Source organism: Eriocheir sinensis, unplaced genomic scaffold (assembly GCF_024679095.1).
Source record: "Eriocheir sinensis breed Jianghai 21 unplaced genomic scaffold, ASM2467909v1 Scaffold226, whole genome shotgun sequence".
In the NCBI taxonomy this organism is placed as follows: Eukaryota; Metazoa; Arthropoda; class Malacostraca; order Decapoda; family Varunidae; genus Eriocheir; species Eriocheir sinensis.
This window is the reverse complement of record NW_026111528.1, coordinates 174902-193393: the sequence shown is the minus strand read 5'-3', so window position 1 is coordinate 193393 and position 18492 is coordinate 174902. Positions and strand designations below refer to the sequence as shown.

The following is an 18492-nucleotide window of genomic DNA, read 5'->3' as shown; positions in this document are numbered from 1 at the left end:
ATGTGTGTTCTGATTTTTATTTTTATTTCTCAGCAGCTGCCCCCGTTACAAAGGCAAGGAATCCCAAGTCACCTGTGACGTCAATATCAAGTTCAAGGCCGCCTCTAATTGTCTTGAATCCAGCTTCCTCATTATTGCAGGTATTTTACGCTATATCCGAGTATTACTACAGTGCTCCAACCTACAACAGCTGCGTACGAGACTTCACAGACAATGGCAGCCCTTAAGTAAGCCGCTAAAGGTGTTGAGGAGGGAAAAAGGTGTTTGTTTACCTCTCGGCCGCCGCGCCAGGGCGGCCAGCCACCGGGGCGGTGTCGCGTTCCGCCGCATCCTCCTATTATTACTGGTGACAGGTGACTCATAGGCACTGTGGCAGGTGTTGGGGGCTGTGTGAGTGTTGGGGGCTGTGTGAGTGTTGGGGCAGGTGTTGGGGGCTGTGTGAGTGTTGGGGCAGGTGTTGGGGGCTGTGTGAGTGTTGGGACAGGTGTTGAGGCAGGTGTTGGGGGCTGTGAGAGTGTTGGGGCAGGTGTTGGGGGCTGTGTGAGTGTTGGGGCAGGTGTTGGGTGTACAGGTGTGTGGTGAGAGTCAAGGTGGGGCGTGTGTTCTACTAGGGAGTTGTTTCTTTAATGTTTTAGGTGGCTGGTTATATAAATCCCGGCCAGCAATACAGGTTGTTTCGCATGGTATGTGTTGTGTGTTTGGGGTAAATAATTTATAAGCTATACAATGCCAGTTCCATTTCAAGCATGCTTGGTGGCAAAACATGAGACACACATGTATGGGTTTCCCTCACACACCTAACAGCAAGTGGACACCTTTTATGCTATCTTTGAAGCCACCTTGCTGCCTTCATTACTGATATCATTTCTGTCCTGGAGGTTGAGTCAGATGAATCATCCAAACTTGCATCATCATCGGGGTCATTGTCATTCTCTGCAGATGACGCTGAGTGGCCGTAGAACATCCGTCTATCCATATTTTATACCCTGGAATATGTGAAGGGTGAAGGGTAGTCAGCCGCGCTGCACTAAACGTGTTAAACTAATCTAATTTAACAACCTACCTAACGCCCCCCCCGTGTTTTCATGTTTTGCATTGTTATATCAAAATTTCTTCTAATAACTGAAAGTTATTCTTTACTGCATTGCATTCAGGGACAAAAAAAGCATCCATAATGTATTTTAACACAGCAAGAGGTGGCTGACCCTTTTTCAACAACGGCCAATATTTCCTTTATTGCCGCTCCTTAGTGTTAGTGTAATTTTTCTGCTAATATGGCACTAAAGGCAGCCCTCTCGTAAAATATGATGATGACCGTCGCTTCCTCTTCTGCCATGGTCAGCAATGGTGTATCACATATTTATTGTAAACAATTGAACTTAACAAATTTGATAAATCAGAATCTAATATAATCTAACCTGACCCTCCGCTGCCAAAATACGATGAGCTAGGCTGCGGTCATTAACTTTATACATCATTATTTTGGTACTCAATTTTCCAAAAGTCATTAGTTAGTAGTTACTGCGCTGCATTGAGAGTAATGATACAACACATAATGTCAGAGTTAACCTCATGTGGGATGGAGGCTGATATGGAAATAAGGGCAGCCATCTCGTATGAGGCTAATTCTTACATTGTATTATGTGTTGTATGGTATTATATTAATCTAGTGCAGTGCAGTGATTAATCCTTTCACGCACCATGATGCCATTCCCGTCAAAATGGAATCGTCTACATCTAAGCTTTTGACTCGAAACGCGTCAAAAAACTTTAAAAAAAATTGCCAAAAGTAAAGTATCGTTCAAAATTGCGTCAAAATGTTTTGAATCAAAGATCCAAGCTAGACCTATAAAATAAACTGATGGTCAACTCTCTCGTGCCGTTGGATTTGATGTGATAATTGCCCGTGGCTGAGTTGCCTCTCAGCAGGCAGCCTGTGAGCGCGGACTGTTGCCCCTTTAAATTGTCTCTGGAGCCTGGTAAGCCTGGATTACAGTTTGGTGAAATTTATTCTTACTTCCGATGTAAAGTGATCGTGCCGTGATACGATATTTTGTTTTATTTTCGTAGGGACAAGTAATTGTTATTAGTAGAAAATCTGGCTAAGAAACTATCAAGTAAAGAGAATTTGAGACACACTTGTACAGAGCATGATGATGATTATGATGGTGATGGTGGAAACAGTGAAAAAAAACTCCAGCAGAGAGTGTCAGGGAGAGACTTAGTGTTATTTATTATGATTATTATTGCGTCTGGCGAAGTTGTTCCAGACAGCAAATAAGTGCGGTGCGCTAATAGTTATGTTTGTTATTATTATCAAAACTCTATTCCAGACAAAATTGACTTCTATTTTGACCGCCTTGACCTGCCCGTTGTGTTGTGTTTGCTGCCCTTGAGCTGTTTCTTCTGCTGGAGAGAACAGAAGAGATAGAAAAATAAAGTTTTCCTCCATTTTCTCAAGAATTACTGGTCGTATGAAAATTACAATAATAGCATTGGAATCCTCATAAAAATCCTCTTTTATTGGCATGTAAATCATAAAAAGTCGTGTCAAGAAGTTTTGAGCTACGAGGTGATGAACGTAAGCATTTATTATTTTTCTTTAATCAATTTTTTTTTTTCGAAGTTGGTAAACTTTGCTATTTATTTGCATTTCTTGATATTTTTTCCTTCATAAGGCAGAACAATCTCTTCCAAAATGAACGATGTATAATAATGCCCGGAAAAAAGAATACCCGTGGCTGAAATTGATAACATGAATTTTTTTTTCGCCGCACAGTCAGGCCATTCCGCAAAGCCCCCTGGGGAGCCCCAGACGGATGTCGCAGTGGAAAGAGAAACTTATTAAACTTTTGGTGCGTGAAAGGGTTAATACCTTACAGAAAACTAAAGAAACTGCAAAATATTGATGTATAACAGTACAAAGTATAAGAGTGCGGCCAAGCACATGGCAGCTTGGGGGGCTAGGTTATATTAGGTTATAGTTCTGTTAGATATGCTTTAGTTAGGTTGGGTCAAGTTAGGTTATATTAGGTAGGAGTTTGTTTTGATTAGGTTAGGTAATCGGAGCCCTTTCATGAATCTCAGTAATAATGATGATAATAATAATAATAATAATAATAATAATAATAATAATAATAATAATAATAATAATAATCTAATTAGACCTAACGCCACATAACAGGAGTATTCCTCCACTTGACTCCCGTTTAGCCATTTCCATGGACAATGGTAGGAAAAGAAGTTGAAGAGTACGCTTTGTCCGAGCAAAAAGTGTCAAGCTCTGATGTGTTTTTGAAATAAGAGAAGCCAAGTATGTAAACCTAGTAAGGTATCACGGTGGGGCCAAGGAGAGAGGGATGGGGTATTACTCTGGGTGTGTCATTCAGTGCAATGCTTGTCTCCAGGTGTGCAGTGTAGGGGAGCGTGAGCACCTGCCAGGCCGCTCACAGTGATAGAGCCCTCAAGAAGACTAAGAAGCTGTGTTGCCGAGGATCACGTCTGGCTCCAGCAGCTCAGATGAGGAGGCGACACGGTTCAGGGAGGCGTGTGACCCCACCCTGTGGAGGACGGCCGCGCAGGGAGCCACCAAGAATGAAATCTGCAGAGCGGAGGCATCTGATGAGAAGCCCCAGCCAAGGCGACCAGAGGCAGGCCTTCATGCTGCTGGAGAAGATGCGCACAACCCTTGCCGGGGCGCAGGGCAAGGCAGGTAAGCAAGCCAGTATTCTTAAGCACTCTGACCTCTCCTTTGGCCACTTTTTACTAGGGCTGTGCCTATGTATTGGTATCGGTGGTATCGGCACATTTTATGAGTATCGGTATCGGCACATTATATGAATATTGGTATCGGCTGATTTTCTGCTGATACCGATACCTGAAGTAGTTTTGTACGTCGCATGTCACTCGTTGCAAATATAATTTTGTTCAATAGAAATTTGATTTTCTAAATTACTGAAAAAATATTAGAAAAGTGTAATTATCTAGTATCATGATACTACATAGTTTGGAATTTTCCGCAACTTAATTTTCATCACTTTAAATGATATGATTCATATTACTTTCAATAAAAGCACAGTACCCTCTCGAGTTTCGTGCTATCCGAGTTTCGCGATCCTCTAGTTTAGCGCTTAGTCCTAAATTCTTACCATCACGTGTTTCGCGCATTACCGCCACGAGTTTCGCGTTGCTCTGAAATATATGGGTTACGTCTACCTACTGTCGGCGTCATGCGTGCTACCTTAAAAGGCGGTGTCCAACCATTGGGGCCATGGGCAACCGCGGTTGCCTGTATGCCCAACCGGTAGCAAGTTGTTGGTTGTCCTTATGAATGGAAAACGGTTGTGAGTATGAGCGTGGGTACCTCACGGCTGCATGTAAACAAACAGACGACGGCAGTGGCTGAGGAGCAGTGGAAGATGGCCCACCAAGAGACTCGTAAATTGGACTGGCAGAGTTGCTTTGCTCACTACTTGATTAACAAGATAAGAGAACACCCCGTGCTGGGGAACCACAGTCCAGAAAACTTTTTCTCCAGTCAATGAAAATTGTAGATCTCCCGGCGTTGTTTCCTCTTCTTCTTCTTCTTCTTTTGACCTGTAATGCATGGCAGCGATGGTGAAAAGTAATAGTGAAAAGTAGCAAAAGGGCATAGAACAGCAAAATCAGCGAGAGAAATGGACAGAAAACACCTAAGCTCAGGGTGAAGTGTATAAGTGCGCACTGTTAAGTAACTTAGGGCTGCTTTCACAGTCACTTTGTTTGTTTTGATCGTTACCAATGGCGGCGATCGCCGCTCACCGTTGCCAGATTGTTGTACTCAAGCATAGTATTTATCGGTTTCTGACGCCTAACTATTGCCAGGAAACATCTAACTCTTTTAACGATAGCTATAAATGAGTTTCGTTATTGGAGCCCAGAAGACAGTTTAGGGGTAAGATGTGAAATATAATCGGCTGAGTACGACAATCTGGTAATGTTGTGACGTCGCTTAGTATTTCACGTGAAACTGGCCGACGGGGTAGTGGCGGCTGCACACGAAGCGAGGGATGTTGAAAGTGTTTGGTTAGTGCGGTGCTGGGCTAACCCCGCAGCCACCACTACCCATTGACCAGTTTCACGCGGAAATACTATAGCGGCGATCGCCGCCATTGGTAACGACCAAAGCAAACAAAATGACTGTGAAAGCGGCCCCAAGTGCATGTTGTGGAGAAGGAGGACCTAGGAAGCGATACAAAGCATTACAGGTCAAAAGAAGAAGAAGAACGTCCACTACACTGGCCGGTGTTGTGATGATATTAGTAATTCTGTGTCCACCACACATGTGCGCTCTGGGAATACACAGCATTAAAAGTATTAATTTGCCTGGTTTTGTTCTAGTCTGTCCGCTTGTGATCTTTGTGAGCGGTGAGGGAAATATGGAAACAGTAAGCAAGTTGAGCCTCTCTGGGAGCTATTTTGCGGCGGCGGCAGCGGTTTACATTCAATAGGCATTGAAAAGTCGATCATGATATGAGTGATTTAATGATTTATAACATAAAGAGTCAGCAGATTATTTCATAACACAGAAAACTACCAGAAAAATATAGACTTGTCCAACTGTCCCACGGGTGACCGCGAGCGACCGCCCTTAGTTTAGCAGACGACACCACGTGGATCACAAGCGTGTATTCAGAATTTCAGAACTGCCAGCCAATTGTGAGACAGCCGCCTTCAACTGCGGCTTAAAACGACCTGTTCTCGCTTCCAATGTTCTGCCTATTACCGAGGTACGTATTTTGAGATAACAAGGGAGTAAAGTCGAAAAAATTGTGATAACAAGGGAGTAAAGTAAAAACAAAAAAACAAAAGTAATTAGTTTCCACAGGTTGGAACCAATGACCGCTTTTAATGGATTTCAATACCTCGAGTTTCGCGATCCTCGAGTTTAGCGCCATACCTTCGGAATGAAGCAAGCGCGAAACTCGAGAGGGTACTGTGTATAATACTTAGTATACAGTGTAGCCTTTGGCACCGCGGACGTGTACAATACAGGTTTAGTAGCTTCGGCGCGGGATTGGCGGAGCCCCTCCACTCGCCTCATTTGCCTCAATTGGCTGCCTCAGTCGGTCAGACGGTCGCTCTGCAACGGAGCACGCTGCCAGGGTCTGGGGACCTCTTCACAGTCTTCCGCCTAAATGTGTGGCAATTAATAAAGCTAACCTAGTTGTGTCAACTAGACCTTATGAGGCGCCTCCTCTCTTGCCCCTTGTTGAAACTCATGGGGGTGTGTGTTAACACTTCCCTTCTATGGCGGAGCAACGAGTAGTGGGTCTTTTTTTTCTTAACATTTGATGTTGCCCTTTAGCGGCTGGAATTGTTGTATAAAAATTTAATCAGTGCACAGGTATCGGTATCGGTCAAATATTGGGGTATCAGTATCGGTCAAAATTTTGGTGTCGGTACATCCCTATAGTCCAACCCATTTTTTTTTTTTTTTTTTACAGCTAAGGAGACAGCTCAAGGGCGCAAAGAAAAAAAAAGAAAAAAAGGCCCGCTACTCACTGCTCCCGAACAGAGGTTAAAGGAGTGTCCAAAATCAGAGGTTAATTTCGGGAGGAGAGGTGTCCTGATACCCTCCTCTTGAAAGAGTTCAAGTCGTAGGCAGGAGGAAATACAGATGAAGGAAGATTGTTCCAGAGTTTACCAGCTTGAGGGATGAAAGAGTGAAGATGCTGGTTAACTCTTGCATAAGGGGTTTGGACAGTATAGGGATGAGCATGAGTAGAAAGTCGAGTGCAGCGGGGCCGCGGGAGGGGGGGAGGCATGCAGTTAGCAAGTTCAGAAGAGCAGTCAGCGTGGAAATATCGATGGAAGATAGAGAGGCAACATTGCGGCGGAATTTAAGAGGTAGAAGACTATCAGTATGAGTAGGAGAGCTGATGAGACGAAGAGCCTTAGCCTCCACTCTGTCCAGAAGAGCTGTGTGAGTGGAGGCCCCCCACACATGAGATGCATACTCCATACGAGGGCGGACAAGGCCCCTGTATATGGACAGCAACTGTGCAGGGGAGAAGAACTGGCGGAGACGGTACAGAACGCCCAGCCTCGAGGAAGCTGATTTAGCAAGAGACGAGACATAAGGTTTCCAGTTAATATTTTGAGTTAAGGATAGACCGAGGATGTTTAGTGTTGAGGAAGGTGATAGCTGGGTGTTGTCAAAGAATAGGGGATAGTTGTTTGGAAGATTGTGTCGAGTGGATAGGTGGAGAAACTGTGTTTTTGAGCCATTCAAGGACACCAGGTTCTTCTTGCCCCAATCGGAAATAATAGTAAGGTCTGAGGCTAAGCGTTCTGCAGCCTCCAGCCTTGAGTCGTTAAGTTCCTGAAGGGTGGGTTTTCTATTAAAAGAAGTTGAATAATGCAGAGTGGAATCATCGGCGTAGGAATGGATAGGACAGTTCGTTTTGGAAAGAAGATCATCAATGAACAACAGAAAAAGAGTGGGAGATAGGACAGAACCCTGTGGGACACCACTGTTAATAGATTTAGGGGAAGAACAGTGACCGTCTACCACGGCAGAAATAGAACGGTCAGAAAGGAAACTGGAGATAAAGGTACAGAGAGAAGGATAGAAACCGTAGGAGGGTAGTTTAGAAAGCAAAGATTTGTGCCAGACCCTATCAAAAGCTTTTGATATGTCCAGCGCAATAGCAAAAGTTTCACCGAAACGGGTAAGAGAGGATGACCAAGAGTCAGTTAAGAAGGCTAGGAGATCACCAGTAGAACGCCCCTTGCGGAACCCATATTGGCGATCAGATAGAAGGTCAGAAGTGGAAAGGTGCTTTTGAATCTTCCGGTTAAGGATTGATTCAAAAGCTTTAGATAGACAAGAAAGTAAAGCAATAGGACGGTAGTTTGAGGGATTGGAGCGGTCACCATTCTTAGGTACAGGCTGTATGAAGGCATACTTCCAGCAAGAAGGAAAGGTAGATGTTGACAGGCAGAGGCGAAAGAGTTTGACCAGGCAGGGTGACAGCACGGAGGCACAGTTTTTAAGGACAATAGGAGGCACTCCATCAGGTCCATAAGCCTTCTGAGGATTGAGGCCAGAGAGGGCATAGAAAACATAATTTTGAAGAATCTTTATAACAGGCATAAAGGAGTCAGAGGGGGGATGATTAGGAGGAATATGCCCAGAATCGTCCAGAGTGGAGTTTTTAGAAAAAGTTTGAGAGAAGAGTTCAGCCTTAGAGATAGATGAGACGGCAGTGTTGCCGTCAGGACTGAGGAGTGGAGGGAAAGATGAAGAAGTGAAGTTGGAGGAGATGTTTTTGGCTAGATGCCAGAAGTCACGGGAAGAGTTAGAGAAAGCAAGGTTTTGACATTGTCTATTAATGAAAGAATTTTTGGTTAGTCGGAGAATAGATTTGGCACGATTTCGGGCAGAAATGTAAAGTTCATAATTAGCATTAGTTTGAAGGCTCTGGTACCTTTTGTGAGCTACCTCTATCTCATTGACAGCACTAGAACAAGCATGATTAAACCAAGGAATTTTAGCGAGAGGAGTAGAGAAAAACGAGGAATGTATGCCTCCATTCCAGAGACAATCACCTCTGTGATGCGCTGAGCACACAGAGGGGTCTCTATCCTGGAAGCAATAATCATTCCACGGAATCGGAAAAGTACATCCTCAGGTCGTCCCACCGAGCTGAAGCAAAATGCCAGAAGCATCGCCTCTTCGGTGGGTCCAGAGGGTGTACAGGAGCGATAGGACAGGATGCAAAAATAAGATTGTGATCGGAGGAGCCCAACGGAGAGAACAGTTTGACAGAATAAGCAGAAGGGTTTGAGGTAAGGAAGAGGTCTAGAATGTTGGGCCGATCTCCAAGACGGTCGGGAATACGTGTAGGGTGCTGGACCAACTGCTCTAGGTCGTTGAGGATAGCAAAGTTGTAGGCTTGTTCACCAGGATGGTCAGTGAAAGAGGATGAAAGCCAAAGCTGGTCGGGAACATTGAAATCTCCTAGGATGGAGATTTCAGCGAAGGGAGAGTGGGTCAAGATGTGCTCCACTTTAGAATTCAAATAGTCAAAGAATTTTACATAGTTGGTAGAGTTAGGTGAGAGATAAACAGCACAGATGTATTTAGTAATAGAATGACAGTGAAGTCTTAACCAGATGGTGGAAAATTCAGAAGAGTCAAGGTCGTGGGCACGAGAGCAAGTGATGTCGTTGCGCACATAGGCGCAACATCCAGCTTTGGATTGAAATTTAGGATAGAGATAGTAGGAGGGAACAGAGTAGAGATTGCTGTCAGTAGCCTCAGAAACCTGTGTTTCGGTAAGGAAGAGAAGGTGAGGTTTAGAGGAGGAGAGATGATGTTCCACAGAATGAAAATTAGAGCGAAGACCGCGAATGTTGCAGAAATTGAGAAGAAAGAGGTTCGAGGAGTTATCAAGACACCTCTCGGGTCGGCAGCCAGAAGGGGAGTCCTCCCTGGGGGAATTTGTGGTCCCCCCCCCCAGTCGGGGACTCCGAGGCTTGGTGTATGTGCGCCATTTTGAAATTTTAATTTTGGGAAAAGGTGTATATGTTGTGTGAATGCAGTGTGGTGTGGATAGAGAGAGGATCTGTCTTTAGAGAGCATGCTGAACTACTCTCCGGTGTTGGTGAGACAATAGGAAAACGGTTAGTGAGGACATGGGAAGGGTCTTTGGAGGGCTTCAGCTCCCTTCTCACCTCCCATATATACCTCACCGGGAGTGGCTTGCGCCCGCTCGGTAGGTGTCTTCCTTCCTACTCCGTTTGGGCGGAGGCTCCCGCGGGTCCATTTCTCCCCTCCGCTCTGCCACACAGTCCCAACACCTATCCCTTCCTCTCCTATGTTACCTTTACCATACATGTGAGAGGAAGGGATAGGTGTTGGCACTGTGTGGCAGAGCAGAGGGAGGAAAGAACCCGCGGGAGCCTGCGCCCAAATGGACTCCACAATTTGGTTGGACTATAGTCTGTACTTCTCTCTTTTATAGGAACAGCGATTAGTGGGCTTTTTATACACCTTCTTTTTGTTGCCCTTGATCTCCTTCCTTTATTGTAAAAACAAACAAAAAAATTACATTGTCAACTCTCTCTCTCTCTCTCTCTCTCTCTCTCTCTCTCTCTCTCTCTTCCCCACTTTCTTTCCCTTCTATTTTTCTCTTTCTCTCCTTACTTCCTTCTCTCCTTCCCACTTTCCTCTCTCCCTCCCATCTTTTCCCTCCCTCTCTCCTTACTTCTCTCTCTCCCTCCCCACCTCTCTCCCTCCCTCCCTCCCTCTCCTCCTGCCTGTACCCTTCACACAGCCAACAGTCAGGCCCGGTCCACTCCCCCAGCAGTCTCGTAGTGAGCAACTCCCCCTCACACACTGCCCTCCTCTCCTCAGGGTGTGTGGGGCTGAGGCACAAGGATGGCCATGGCCCCGGCATACAGGGCAGGCCATCGTCAGGCAGGGCAGAGGCCAGCACAGCGAGGGTGGCCATGGCCACACTCTCCCTTTCTGGCCAAGCAGCTCACCTCAAGACTGGACGGGTGAGTGCTGTGTAGTGGAAGTAGTAGTAGTAGTAAATTGATTTCTTTTGGCCACTCCTTAACTTTTTTATAGGAGCAGTGATTGGTAGGCTTTTTTTTCATTATTGTTTTCTTTCTTTTGCCCCTGAGCTGTTTCCTTTATTGTAAAAAAAAGTAGTAGTAGTAGATGGGATGGCTGAGAGAGAGGGAGAGGAAGGGAAGTATATTTGGACAAGCTATGGGATGGAAGTGATAACATTGCTGGAGTGATGTCGCTCTACAGTCTACAATAAGATTTAGAATATGTCATGATGCCTGACCTTCAATACAACCCTCTGTACTTCACCACTAGAGTTCAGTCCAGCACAAGCTGCCCCTGTTCCATTACTAAGGCTGTGTGTGTGTGTGTGTGTGTGTGTGTGTGTGTGTGTGTGTGTGTGTGTGTGTGTGTGTGTATTAGAGGCATGCTAACTTCTGAGGACTTCCTGGACCACAACGAAATCATAACTTTAGTGGTGAAGTGCACAGAGTTTTGGTGGCTTGGCTTGTTGTTCTGGAGGCAGTGTATTGTTACATGCTGTAGAGTTGTTATTTAAAACCCAACCCCTTCCTCGGTCATCCCCTTTCCTGCTCCTGCTGCCCCCCACACTCCCTACCCAACCTCCATTCTTCGATACTACTTTCTACTACTACTACTACTACTGCCCAAGCTCTCTCTCTCTCACACTCCCTGCCCAGTTCCCTCTCTCTCCCTCCCCACTTCCCTCCCTCCCTCCCTACTTTCCATTTTATCTCCCCACTTCTTTCTCTCCTTCCCCATCTCCCTCTCTCCCTCCCCACTTTCTTCTTTCTCCCTCCCCACTACCCTCTCTCTCCCTCCCTTCCTCCCTCTCTCCCTCCCCACTTCCCTCCCTCCCTCCCTACTTTCCATTTTATCTCCCCACTTCTTTCTCTCCTTCCCCATCTCCCTCTCTCCCTCACCACTTCCCTCTCTCTCCCCACTTTCTTTTCTCTCCCTCACCACTTCCCTCTCTCCCTCTCCACTTCCCTCTCCCTCTCCACTTCCCTCTCTCCCTCTCCGCTGGCTTATGTTTATCCATTAACTTTTTCCTCAACACTGACTCATCAATGATTACCATAAAGTTAAAGGTGTGAATGCTCACTTATTCTGCCGCGAGAAACACTGACAAAAGAAAAGAATGATGTCGCCGGGCTCAGGTGTTCTCTGCTCTGTGGTTTTAAATGGTGTACATACCTAGTTGTATTTACTTAGTTGTGATATACATGATACACATGGGGTCCTGTCTCCAAATCTCAGTTTATCAAGTTTAGCTTAACCCGTCCGCTGTGATGGTCACGGATTTGGCCTTCACTGGTAGCCTGGTAACATATAGTCCCAGGTCTTTCTCTGCCTCTGTGGTGGATAGTGGAGCGTTTCTCATGTGGTATTGGTGTGCTGGATATCCCTTCACTGGTAGCCTGGTAACATACACTCCCATGTCTTTCTCTGCCTCTGTGGTGGATAGTGGAGTGTTTCCCATGTGGTATTGGTGTGCTGGATATCCCTTCACTGGTAGCCTGGTAACATATAGTCCCAGGTCTTTCTCTGCCTCTGTGGTGGATAGTGGAGTGTTTCCCATGTGGTATTGGTGTGCTGGATATCCCCTCCTAAGGTGCAGGACTTTACATTTTCTTCATATTGAATTGTAGCAGCCACTTTTTGTCCCATTCCCGTAGCTTTGTGATGTCTTCTGGTAGGAAATCCACAGTCAAGGGGTTAAGGTGTTTTATATTACTCATGACAAATCAGTCAAAAGTCTATTATTTCAGCAAAACAAATCTGGTGCTAGGAAAGTTGTAAATGGGAAAACTGGGTGAAGTTTCTGGGATGGAGGCAGCAATCAGCCCCTTATATGGGTATGTATTTCAAGATCACTTAAATAATGCCATTTTTCAGACACCAATTAAATGCTATTGGTGAGACACACTACTTTTTTTCAGTTACATTTGCTCTCATGAGTGGTCAAACCTACAAACAGTGATGTGTTCTGTTGAAGGATTACAGATTTTTTTTTATGACTGAAGTGGCAGTGGTGCTTGCAGAAACACAAGACTTAACAAACACCCACAAATGTAACCCATCCACTGAGATTGGCACGGATTTTGCCTTAACAAACACCCACAAATGTAACCCGTCCGCTGAGATTGGCACGGATTTTGCCTTAACAAACACCCACAAATGTAACCCATCCACTGAGATTGGCACGGATTTCGCCTTAACAAACACCCACAAATGTAACCCATCCACTGAGATTGGCACGGATTTTGCCTTAACAAACACTCACAAATGTAACCCATCCACTGAGATTGGCACGGATTTTGCCTTAACAAACACCCACAAATGTAACCCATCCGCTGAGATTGGCATGGATTTCGCCTTAACAAACACCCACAAATGTAACCCATCCGCTGAGATTGGCACGGATTTCGCCTTAACAAACACCCACAAATGTAGCCTGTCCGCTGAGATTGGCACGGATGTCGCCTTAACAAACACCCACAAATGTAGCCTGTCCGCTGAGATTGGCACGGATTTCGCCTTAACAAACACCCACAAATGTAACCCATCCGCTGAGATTGGCACGGATTTCGCCTTAACAAACACCCACAAATGTAGCCTGTCCGCTGAGATTGGCACAGATGTCGCCTTCACTGGTAGCCTGGTAACATATACTCCCAAGACTTTCTTTGCCTCTGTGGTGGATAGTGGAGTGTCTCCCATGTGCTATATTGGTGTGCTGGATATCCCCTCCCAAGGTGCAGGACTTTACATTTTTCTTCATTACATTGTAGCAGCCACATTTTGCTCCACTCCTGTAGCTTGGTGATGTCATCTTGTAGGAATTCGCAGTCAAGGAGTTAAGGATAAATTGGAGCAGAGGAGACATGTAGACAGGACAGTATGAGCACCACTATTCCTGCACAGTGTAGCTTGATCAGCAGAACAAGGCCAGTCAGTACAGTGTTGATTTCAGTCCACCTTTTCAACGGGAGTGTGGAGTACCAGGGTGACCAGGAGCACAGACTGACCAAGGATGGCAGTGGTGGTGGTGGTGGTGGTGGCCAGCCCCTCCATCATCCCCTCCGCCTCCTGACTAACCTGCCGCTCGCCTCTCAAGGCATCACTGACCCCACACACGCAGCAGCCAGAAGGAGCAGGCCGGACAGAATCCCCGAGACTCTCCTACTTTGACGGCTGTGATGCGGTGAGAGTCCTGGGTTGTGTCTGTGGGTGTTTCCATGGGTGGTGTTATGAGCCCAGTAATAGCTTTGGCTCTGGTAGAGGTTGTTGTGTTTGTACTTCCATGGGTAGTGTTATGAGCCCAGTAATAGTGTGACAAGGCTTTGGTAGAGGTTGTTGTGTTTGTACTTCCATGGGTAGTGTTATGAGCCTTGTGATAGACTGACAAGACTATCATAGAGGTTGTTGTGGGTACTTCCATGGGTAGTGTTATGAGCCTAGTGATAGTTTGACAAGGCTTCTTCTGTACCATGAAAATGAAAAACACCCACAAGAATCAGGTACAGGAGGCCGTGACCCTAACACATGATGCCTCCCAAAGGAACTGGCGGTGGCTGAGTGCTTAGCGTGGACGATGCGGGTTCGAATCCGCTTCTACCACGTATGATTTTCCGGTCACCGCCGAGTGGCCTACGACTACCCACATGTTGTCCTGAAGACCACCCATCAACCCGGACTCTAGAAGAACTGTCCAAGTGAGTCAAGTATGAGCTCCGGGGGGCAGCATGAGCCAAGAACAGATGGCGCCACTATAAACACTTGCCTGCACCACGCCCCCCTAAAAAAGCCCACCGGTGCTATAGGTCAGGACGTAAAAAAAGGGAAAAATGGGTTGTGTGCTAAATCAAAATGAACAACTGTCAAGGTAGAGGAGATAAGGAGCAGAAAACCCACTCCTAAGAATTAAATTGTGGTGTGAAAATGAACGGCTGTCGAGATGGAGAGAACAGAAAAGCCTCCTTGTTGGTTAGTCAGTCAGTGGCTGGAGCACGCCAGCACCAAAGCCGCAGAGTAGGAGAGTGTGACCACCCTCATCACAGGCTGTTACCTAAAGAGCAACGCAAGATTTAAGTTCAACATTATAAGGAGGTTTTTAAAATGAAATGCACAAAATGGAGGCTACAGTACAGGGGAGAGAGTGAGGGTCAGGGAAGAAGAGACAGAGGGAGGGAGGACGGGAAGAATTTGTGTGGGGGGGGAGGGAGAGTGAAGCCCAGTCTCAAGACCATCTAATTGTACAGCTGTTGGGGAATTGCTGTGTTCCAATCTGGCAGACCAGTTTTAACCCCTTGACTATGAACTTCCTACCAGAAGACCTCACCAAGCTACAGGAATGGAACAAAAAGTGGCTGCTACAATTCAGTGATGAAAAATGTTGTAAAGTCCTGCACCTTGGGAAGGGATATGCAGCACACCAATACCGCATGGGAAACACCCCACTATCCACCACAGAGCCAGAGAAAGACCTGGGACTATATGTTACCAGGCTACCGGGGAAGGCCAAATCCGTGTCAATCGCAGCGGACGGGTTAAGGACAACATCTTGCACCCAGAGCCACAGAATAAGAGAGCACATACCAAAGGAATTGATGCTAAATGGATATCATGGTAAATCAAGGCTATTTTAATGTTATTTCAATGGTATTTACTGGGTGTGAACTGTTGGGAGGGAAGAGAAGCACTGATTACTAGATATACATTTACTGACATGCAGAAACAAGGAAAATTGAGCATATGGTGCTATGGTCAAAGTAATGTGGGAATGTTGAAGCAAGGGATTGATGAGGACAAGAACCTGACCCATAGTGCATGCTGCTCACCCCACCCTGGCCCTATCCCACCCTGGCCCCTCCCCACACTGGCCCTGCCCCAAACTGGCCTCGCCCCATGTTGCCCCTTCCCCACCCTGGCCCCGCCCCACACTTTTTCTCACCCACACTTCTGCTCCTAACTGTTTCCATGTTCTCCAGTGACCAAGTGGTGTGTTGGTGCCTACCTCTGGCTGGCCGGCTGTTATGATAAAATTATGAAGAGCAAGCAGACAGCGCTGAAAGAACGGGGACTTCTTCTTCTTACACAAACAACTGCCGATGAGAGAGTGAAGCGATGAATAACAGGGCACTGAATAACAGGTAGCCACGCCCTGTAGATTTTGTGTGACATTTATAAGAAGAACATAAGAGCATAAGAACATAGGGAGACTGCAAGAGGCTGAATGGCCTACACAGGGCAGCTCCAGATTCCCCCCACTGCCACCTGTCATCCTCGTCCATGTAGCTATCAAGTCTACTCATAAAACAAGCTGTCATCCCTGCACTCACTAGTATGTGATTGCTGAGTCTATTCCATTCCCCCATCACCCTATTACTAAACCAAGGCCTGCCTATTTCCCTCCTAATTCTATACTTTTCTAATTTAAATCCATTACTGTGTGTTCTATCCTGGTGGCAGTGTGGGTTGCCTGCTGCCAGCACGTCATCTGGGAGACACACTCGGGTGACAGTGTAAGCAGCAAGCCTTCCATTTAGTGAGCCTGTGTTACAAAATCAGCTTAACCTTCAGACGGCTACAGGAACAAAGAAGATGCCATAAAAATTGCATTGGTGTGAAGATCAAACCCCAGGATCACATTAGACTTTCTGTTCAGTATTCAGCCAGTCAGTTTTGTGAGGCAGAAATAAAACAACACTTCCAGATTGCGATTGAATCTATATATAAACAATAGTTAAAACACCCCTTATGTGGTGTAACTATACTTGTGCTGCGGTCCTAAGGTCGGCAATGACTATATATAGACCATTCATTTTGGGGAGCTTTTCTTCTAATACTGCCGCCATCTGAGTTAATTTGCATGATAAACCCACGGATCATTTTTTATGGTACAAACATTCCTATCATTTCTAAAAACAACCTCCAGTGCAGTAAACAATACCTTTTGCCTCTACAGTCATGCCTTGGTTTATGAGTCTAATTCGTTCTGGAATTTTGCTCCCAAATCAAAACACTTGTAAGCCAAAACAAATTTCCCATTTAAACTAATGTGAATCCCATTAAGGTGTCCCATATCCCCCCAAAAATATTAACATAAAAATCATTTTACATGTTATTTTGTACAGAATGAAGATAATTCTACAAACAACTAGGAATGATAATCAATATGTTTTTATAATATAGTATAATAATATAGCATAATATCTAAATAATACAGTGCTGAAAACACAAAGATCGCACACTGGAGCACAAACGTACGCGGACAGGAGCGCGGTGCTACCCTTGAGAGTGTGCAAAGTGGACTAAGGCGGTGTCACACTGGGCGTTTTCCTCCAGCCCTTGGAGCCAGGGGCCCCAGGTTTTATTCACATCTCTATCATCTCTACTTGGCATTTTTGCATTTTTTTTTAACACATTTTTTAAAAATGGGCAGGTTTTATTTTATTAGAAGAATTTTTAAAAATTTGAAAGAAAAAAAAAGTTCAAATTAAATAATTGCAACTACATTTTTTTGGGGAAGCATAGTTTTGGGCTGAAATTTATTGAAAACACACACACACACACACACACACACACACACACACACACACACTCTCTCTCTCTCTCTCTCTCTCTCTCTCTGGATTGTACAAATATAATATGTAAAAATAAAATAATTATAATAATAAAATAAAAAATGGAAAGTTTTCCAACAGGGCATTTGGTAGATTAATTGATTTTTTTTTTTTTTTTTTTTTTTTTGTTTTTTTTTTTTGTTTTTTTTATTTTTTTTTGTGCAAGGCATACAAGGGAGGAAGGAGGCGCAACCTCACCAAAATTTTTTTCAGGGAGAGGCCCAACAACGGGGAGGGGTCTCCAACAGGATCCACCCCACCACCCCACTGGCACCGCACCCATTGCACTCGAACTCACCTCGAACTCACACGCCGAAGCGCCGCCGAAGCGCAACCACGGGACCACCAACCACAAAATAAGTAAAAATAAAAAAAAAAAAATAAAATAAATAAAATAATAATAAAGAGTCCGCAAGGATTAAAAATAGCCGTAAAATACAAGTCGTAAATTACAACTGAAGAAATACAATGAAATAGAAAATAAACACAGAACAAATGAGCAATAATCCATAAATGAGCATATATGAACCACACTATTCATTATTCCAATTAGATTCATCATAATAATTCCACATCATCAGTCTCATTATCATACTGATCTATTCTTTCATCATTTTTATTTTTCGTTTATTTTTCTTTTCTGATTTTTCATCTCTTCTATTCTCTACAATCTAGCAGCAATTATGAAATAAGATGCATCAGGATCATCCTGAAAGTCAAAACAAAATGCTCTTTTTTTCTTCTTCTTTTCTTCTTTTTCTAAAAAAAGGACTGAAACTGATGACTGATATTGGTTTTGTTTGGGCCATTAGACAAAGATTGGAGACATAGATTGCATTTTTAACCACAAATTTCTTGTGCCAAAAATAAATGGCATTTTTTTGAGAATTATGAAATTTATGGCAAAAAATGCCAAATTTGGCACGTTCTGGCAACCCTGCTTGGAGCAAGAAGCAACCGTGGTTGCCTGTACGGTCAACCGGGAGTGAGTTGTTGGTTTGGGTAAATACTCCTGTCCTCCCGTCTCTGAAGCCATGATCGTACCCACAACGGCTTCTTCCTTCCAATAAACTATAGCGACAAGCTTATAGTTTGAGTGGCAGCAGCACAAGCCACAACAGCTCTTACTTTTGCAAACGATGCCGTGAAGAGTGGACCGAGAGGAGGAGGACCTAAGAAGCGATACAAAATGTTACAGGTCCAAAGAAGATGTGAATACAGGGCGACTGGTTTGTTTACGTTGTGGATATGGGCAGCCGATCTTGGTCGTGTGTGACG

At 44.9% G+C, this 18492-nt stretch overlaps 2 protein-coding genes across 2 annotated transcripts in view; both read left to right on the top strand.

The window, feature by feature from the left end:
* Window positions 1-231: 231 nt before the first annotated feature.
* Window positions 232-16306, top strand: LOC126990929 (uncharacterized). The gene is made up of 4 exons (XM_050849564.1): window positions 232-353; window positions 3408-3712; window positions 10403-10548; window positions 15580-16306. Exons 2-4 carry the CDS (start codon window positions 3520-3522, stop codon window positions 15580-15582), a joined length of 342 nt encoding a protein of 113 aa, XP_050705521.1. The 5' UTR covers window positions 232-353; window positions 3408-3519; the 3' UTR covers window positions 15583-16306.
* The window catches only part of LOC126990934 (uncharacterized), a 102296-nt gene continuing 99439 nt past the window's right edge, over window positions 15636-18492 (top strand). Inside the window, exons 1-2 of the mRNA XM_050849566.1 lie at window positions 15636-15642; window positions 16061-16113. Of these exons, the coding sequence (XP_050705523.1) occupies window positions 15636-15642; window positions 16061-16113 (60 nt within the window). The remainder of the gene's footprint in view (window positions 15643-16060; window positions 16114-18492) is intronic.

Excerpts from the sequence above, each read along its gene's own strand:
- LOC126990929 (XM_050849564.1), top strand. The coding sequence starts at position 3,520 with ATGAGGAGGCGACACGGTTCAGGGAGGCGTGTGACCCCACCCTGTGGA. Across the intron at positions 3,713-10,402 it reads CGGGGCGCAGGGCAAGGCAG|GGTGTGTGGGGCTGAGGCAC; the intron begins GTAAGCAAGCCA and ends TCCTCTCCTCAG.